Source organism: Poromitra crassiceps, assembly GCF_964638095.1.
Source record: "Poromitra crassiceps genome assembly, chromosome: 14".
Taxonomy (NCBI): domain Eukaryota; kingdom Metazoa; phylum Chordata; class Actinopteri; order Beryciformes; family Melamphaidae; genus Poromitra; species Poromitra crassiceps.
In genome coordinates, this window is record NC_139633.1 from 13,938,870 (window position 1) to 13,946,369 (window position 7,500).

Here is a 7,500-nt window from a genome sequence, read left to right on the forward strand (position 1 = left end):
TGGGCACACTTTTTGAGTTGAGAGAAACCATCTCCCTCGTTTAAAACTGCCCTGAAAGCTTGCCTCTGTCATTAATAAATTATTGAAATCTGACTTTGAAATCGTGCAGACCACCCTGCTGTGAGGTTTGGATAGTTATTCTTTGGACATTGAATCAAAATCGTTCATTTTTATAGGAGAGAGAGAGAGAGGGAGACAAGACATAGCGTGTGCCCCAATAGGGCAGTGGAGGCCATGCAGCAGCCGAGCTGCGTATGCGAGCTGCAGGGCCAGGAATCGAGCGCGCCAAGCAGCGAGATACCTAGTCACTTATATACCCTCAGACTGATGACATCATTGCTGATGACATCACTGATTACATCATCACTGAACTATAGCCTCAGCCTTAGGGCAATCAATTAATCTGCCCTAATTAAAAAATCTGTCTCCGTCAGGTCACCCGCACAGGTGCTCTTCACACTTCCTGAAGGTTTCAGCCCGATCGCACGTAAAACGGCATAGCTGTGGCCGGTATAAATTCTTGAAATAAACAAACAGACAGACAGAGTCCACATTGCCAAATTTATATATAGATAGATAGAACATGTGTATGTAGTTTATAATAATTCTCATTACATAGAGTGTTATGGTTCGTATTGCTTATCCAAATACCAGTGAGGTTTACAACCTTCAGTTATTGTTGTAAGTATGTGAAATGAATGTAGTAAACATTGTCTGTGAAAATCTCCATATGGAGAATTGTTGGCAGTTTTCAATGAAACAATGGGAAGTAGTAAGTTGCTGGCCTCTCATTCAGTCCTCTCCTCTCTCTTTCTCTCCTCTCCTCTCTCTTTCTCTCCTCTCTCTTTCTCTCCTCTCCTCTCTCTTTCTCTCCTCTCTCTTTCTCTCCTCTCTCTTCCTCTCCTCTCCTCTCTCTTTCTCTCCTCTCCTCTCTCTTTCTCTCCTCTCTCTTTCTCTCTCTGTGTATCTGGATGGGATCAGTTAGTCGATGTATTAGACCGACTGCCAAACTGTGTAAACACTGACTTTAAATGGACTGACTAATATAGACATGCTTTACTGTCTGTCTCTCTCTATTTCTCTCTGTTTATTACTCACTCTCTCATCTCTCCATCCTCCTCTCCCCTTTGTTCCTCCTCTCCTCTTTCTCTCTTATCTCTTCTTGCTCTCTGCCATCCCTCTCTCCTGCATCTGTCAGTGTTGACGACGATACGTTTGTTTCATATCAGCTCTGTTCCCATGGTATTACTGTCTGGCACACACACAGAGGTGCTAAGTAGTTTTAGAGGAATACTAATTTAGCATTTTTCTCACTTTCTCATTTTCATCAAGTAACAGGACCTTGTTACTTCCTGTTGCGAGAGAAATGTGTTATTTCACTTTGTGGAAAAAAAGTTTCACTTCATCAGTGAAAGATGAAAAAATGTTAATTTCTTCCAAAAAGCCTTTGTTCTTTGTTTGCCGGGCTCAAGAATGTCCAGGTTGTTCAATTACTAGAGCGAACTGTTGTGCACAGATATTAGTTCACTTCAATAATAACTAGTCAACCATTTTCCAGTTCAAACGTTGGCCGTCACCATCTTGATTTTTCGTCAGAGTGGGAGGGAATGGGTTGAGTCCTTCCGCAGCTCACGTGAGATGGGAGTTTCCCAGAGCCGCAGCTCCGCCTGCTATTGGTCCGTGATCGGCAAGCTGCACGATCACTGGACAGGCGATCTGTCAATCACCCCCTTTTCTATCATCTATTTTACTCCAAACAGGCGAGTTATAAACAATATGACCCCCCAAAAGTTGTTATGAAAAGGTGAAATTACCTATATAGACCAAAACCATGTTTCGGTCCAGGTTGTAAAGATGTTTAATTACTGTTACAAAGTGGGGCATTTTAACAGGAACGACGGGACTTCTGAGTCCTGCCTCAAGTGGCCATTCGAGGAATTACAGCTTAAACAAAGACTTCCATCAGGGGAAAGGGGGTGGGGTTGCCCACTGGTCACTGCAAGGCAAGCAAACAAAAGCATCTCCACTGCATGGACCAAGCATCTATAACGATGTTGAGAACAGATGATGAAGATGCAGTTGGTTCACTGAAGCCCATTTAACAAATCATATCTCTCTCTCTCTCTCTCTCTCTCTCTCTGTCTCCCCCCTCCTCTCTTCCAGTGTCTGCCTCTTCCTATTTTGTATATCTCTCCCTCATTCTCTTTATCTCCGTCTTGCCCTCTATAGGTGACGTGTAATTGTTTCACCATCAGTGACGGAGAGCTACAAGAGATCGGAGTGGGGCTGTACCCTAGGTAACGCACGTACACACGCGCACACACGCACACACACACGCATACGCGCACACACACACGCACACACACACACACACGCACACACACACACACACACACACACACACACACACAGAGGACAGTATGTGTGCAGCATACACTCACTGCATCATTAGTTTGAATCTAGCCCATGACCTTTGTCGCATGATACCTCCCTCTCTCTGTCTCGCTCTCTCTCTCTCTCTCTCTCTCTCTCTCGCTCTGTGTGTGTGTCTCTCTCTCTCTCTCTGTCTACTGTGTACTCTAATGAAGAAAAAAATGCCACCAAATGTAAATGCAGCTCTGGAGTTATCTGCCAGATACCGCCTCCCCCCCCATTCCCCCCACTCCCCCCTCCTCATGTCACTGGCTCACGTTCAGGACCCTCCTCACTGCCTTCGCTATCTTTCTGACAGCTCTTTGAAGGAGCAGGAAGCAGGGAGGGAGAGCCAAAGTTGCATGTTTACTGAATATTATCATTATTTATATAGTATACATTCATATCATAATAATAATAATATGCTGTTTGGGCAAGAAGCGGAGAAGAGTGTGGGGGGAGGGAGAGGGGAGAAATTAGAGATTTGACTCCAACTGATATGTGACTTGTCTGGCAGGGGAGAGCGAAATACACAAGCGTACACACACGCACGCACACACACACACACACACACACACACACACACACGCAGCATGGCGGTATTCACTGTAATCCTCGTATTGAATCCCGAGTGAATGGGGAGGGATTTGGCCTGTCACTGCACATGTTGTTAGCATGGCTACACACACACGTGCACGCATACATACACACACATGCACATGCACACACACACACACACACTGCAGGTATCCCAGCCAGTATATCTGGCCGACGCTGAGATGTCAGATGGTCACCGTGGCTTTACCAGGCTTAGCCAAACCATTGCGCGCATGTGTGTGTGTCTGTGTGTGTGTGTGTGTGTGTGTGTGTGTGTGTGTCTGTGTCTGTGTCTGTGTGTGTGTGTAGTAACTCATCCATAAATGATGGGTGGGTTCGCAGGACCTGCCCTGCCTATTGATATTTTGGGTTGCCTAGCAACCGTGGGGTTTGCTGAGGAGAGGGGGATTACCACACCTCTGTTCTCTCCATCACTCTCTCTCTCTCTCTCTCTCTCTCCACATCTCTCTCTTTTTCTGTCTGTCTGTCCCTTTCTCTCTATGTCACAATGTCTAATTATCTTGCTGGCTTTCTCATTCTCCTCTCTTTCTCCCTGTCTCATTGTATCTCCCTCTCTCTCTCTCTCTGTCTGTCTGTCTCTCTCTCTGTCTCTCTCTCTCTCTCTCTCTGTCTGTCTGTCTCTCTCTCTCTGTCTCTCTCTCTCTCTCTCTCTCTCTCTGTATGTCTCTCTCTCTCTCTCTGTCTTTCTCCCTGTTTAATTTCCTGTTGAACTCTATGAGAAAATGTCTGGAGAGAAAAAAACTGCTCAAGTCTCACATCCCAAACTGAGTTTTTTTTTCCAGGAGCCAAATGATGGAGGGAGACGATAATATGTGACTTGTATATCGCGATTAAAGTGGATTAAAGTCTTTCTGATTCTGATCTGATATTTGGGCGGGACTATATCGCGATATTACTATTTTGTATTAATGAGACCGTTAAAGCCATTTCACACCGGTGCGGATCTCCGTGCGAATAATCGGCACGGACATTCGCAAAAAAATGTTTTAATTCGTTGTAATTGAAGCTTGCACACCGCAGCCGAACATTCGTGCGGCATTTTATTTTTCCGGATGGACATTGATGTCTGCACGGAAATGCCTGCGGAAAATACGTTTGACGAATGAAATCCTTTGTTTACAGCTGATGTCATACCTCCACTACTCTTGCCAAACCCGGCTTATCAATTTGGTTTATCAACATCCAATTTTATTTTATATGATAAAACATCATAACGATCAACACCGAAATCAAGGACAATAGATCTTCAGATCGCCCAGCAGCTGGGATCCACTAAAGATGGTAATGTAGCTGTTATGTAACAAATTCCTACTTGCTAACGTTGTAAACCACTGTTGTAAATGGATGAAGCTAATGTTAGCCACTTGTATCCAAGTGCTAACTAGCAGTTTAGCATCAAATTTGGGGTCCGCGGTGCTGCTACTGCCTCCATTTTCTCTTCTCATTGTTTTTTCAGCTGACGGAAATGTCACTGCCTCCAGTTTCTTTTCATGGCTCGTCTCACTGCTGTGTCTGTCTGTCTGTCTGTCTGACGTTAGCCGACTAGTAGCTAGCTTGCGGGTAGGTGGTGCTGTCCTACTAGAGCCCGGGACGGACAATAACTACTGGTTACACTGAACACTGTTTTTCCGCTGCGGTAAATGAATGTGGGACTGCGAATAATTCACACCGGACCTGTGTGTACTGTAGGTTGCAATGCGGAAAATTCGCACGGAATTTCGTACCGCATTCCGCCTCTGCATTCGCACCGCATCTGTGTGAAACGGCCTTTAGAAAGAGAGAGAGTGGCCACTTAGCCCTTTCACTCATAAAATAGTCATGAGTGTATGTATGCCAGTCTCCCTGTCTGTACACCCCCTCCAGACACACACACACACACGCACACACACACGCACACACACACACACACACACACACACACACACACACACACGTGTCCAATTTCACCTTCTCTATCCCAATATGTACAACAGTTAGTTTCAGTTATTGTGTGCAGTGATTGTTGATGTGAGATGTGGTTTAGTTAATTAATCTAATTAGTATGCTAATGAGCCACTCACCATGAGATAAAAGCATCGTTTGGAGGGGTTGATTTCTAATTGATATTCAACCTGCAACTCTACCGCTGTAGAACAATGCCATGGGCTTACTGCTAGTTTACACACACACACACACACACACACACACACACACACACACACACAGACGTGCGTGCACAGACACACTCGCACACGCAAGCAGGCATCCACAAAGATAGAAATACAGATACATGCACACAAACATTCAACTATACACACACACAAACACACACAAATATCTTTGTTACAAGCGCATATGCACAAGCACACACAGATACATGCATGTAGGCGGGCACACACACACACACACACACACACACACACACACTCACACATCTTTGTTACAAGCGCCTATGCACAAGCACACACAGATACATGCATGTAGGCGGGCACACACACACACACTCTCACACACACACACACACACACACACACACACACACACACACACACACACTCACACAAGGTCCTTATCTCTTGCAGCCATTGTGTTGCTCAATGAATATGATAAAGTAGAGCAGTAGCAATAGAGAGTGTAATAAAAACAGTGTTTTTTGCCAGCCATGTGCAGTGACACACAGTGTCTTTTTACTCAGGGGGCGGGTCTTCAATTATGTTTTTAATCACAACACCAACACATCTAATCACATTCACAGCACAGGAGAGATGCACATCACACATAGCAGTTAGCACAGCATATCAAACACACATCCCACGTTAAGGGAGACTATTCAGTAGGGGTGGGAATCACCAGATGCCCCACGATACGATATTATCACGATACTTAAGTCACGATACGATAGCATTGCGATAATATTGCGATATGCTCGTATTGCGATATATTGAGTATTGCGATATTGCGATATATATTGTGATTTATTACCTTTTTTCATCTGCAAATGATGTCCCCAAAGGACAGAACTTTGTCCACATCTGTTTTATCTAATGAGATCAAGTTTCCAGTCTGTTCATCTCACTTCAATCATTTCTATTGCAGCAAAATGGGAGCAAACAGACTGACCAACACTGTGATAAAAACCTGTCAGAAATGTTGCATGAAGCACTTTACATTTTGTGTAATAAAATATCACGATACTTGGCATTTTGTAAAATAAAAACAATACTTGGCATTCGATACGATACGACATATTGCCCACAAAATATCACGATACTATGCTGTATCGATCCCCCCCCCCCCCCCCCTCCACCCCTAATATTCAGTGATGTCATCTGTCCCATCAGTCAGCTGCATGTAGCTGCTGCAGAATGAGTGGACAACACATAAGACAACATTCATAAGGTTTGCTAAGTGTATAGTGTTGTCAGAATCAGAAACAATGTTGCAAGATCTTTTCATTCCATCAAACCACAGGGAGGGAACAATATTGAAATCATAAAATACGAAAACCCTTCAGGCATTCAATCACGTTTGCAAACACAGCAGATAGTATGTTGCAAGTGAGTGTCATTCTATAGTGCTGATGTGTTTGTCAAGAGGCACATCTGTCTGTCACACACGCGGCGGCATTAGTTCAGGAGGTAGAGCTGTCGCCTGGGAATCGGAAGGTTGCCGGTTCAAGGCTGGCTCCTCCCGGTAGTGTGCCAAAGTGTCCTTGAGCAAGACACTGAACCCCTAACTGCTCCCGACGAGCAGTTAGGGAGCAGTGTAATTCTCTCCCTCTCTTCCTCCTGTCTCCCTTTCTCGCTTTCTCTTGCTCTCCCTTTTTCGCTCCCATTTTCTTTTCTTCACACCCTCTATTTTCACTCCATCACACTCCCCTCTCCTCCTCACCCCTCCTTCCCCCTTTCCTCCTTTGGTCTCTCTCCTCCTCCCTCACGCTCTTCTATTTCTCTTTCCTTCCTCCTCTCTATCCCTACCTGATTCCTCCCCACACTATTTCCCCCCTCTCACCCAACTATGACTCTATCTCTCTCTATCTCCCTCTCTCTCTCTCTCTCTCTCAGTTTGTCCCTATTAAACCATGACTGTAGGCCAAACTGTGTGATGGTGTTTGAGGGAACGAAGCTCCACCTCAGAGCTGTTCAGGATGTCAGCCCAGGAGAGGAGGTATGAACGGCTCTGCACCTTTGCAAAACTACTCTAACGTTGCATCTGAAACTTAAAATCTGTGAACCATACTGTAGGTTGAGGCGATGTCTCAGCATAGATGCTGGGTTAGCTGGCTCAGCCTGGCTGGGGGCGTGGTCAGGGTGGGGTAAATCCCCCGTTCTATCCATTCAGCAAAGTTAGAATTTAGCTGCTAGCCCACGCACATCTGAGCAGACGTCTTGTGCTCTGCTCTAGAATCCCCAATCCTGTAGTTTAGAGCAGCAGCACCGTCCTTTGGTGAGTCAGCCCATTGAGATATATGGGCAGTTTTCCCCCACTCGC

At 45.2% G+C, this 7,500-nt stretch overlaps 1 protein-coding gene across 1 annotated transcript in view; it reads left to right on the forward strand.

Annotated features, from left to right (window-relative positions):
• Positions 1-7,500, forward strand: part of smyd3 (SET and MYND domain containing 3) — a gene marked incomplete at its 5' end in the record, with an annotated part of 92,487 nt that overhangs the window by 70,778 nt on the left and 14,209 nt on the right. Inside the window, 2 exons of the mRNA XM_083651222.1 lie at positions 2,230-2,297; positions 7,074-7,176. Coding sequence (XP_083507348.1) covers positions 2,230-2,297; positions 7,074-7,176 — 171 coding nt within the window. The remainder of the gene's footprint in view (positions 1-2,229; positions 2,298-7,073; positions 7,177-7,500) is intronic.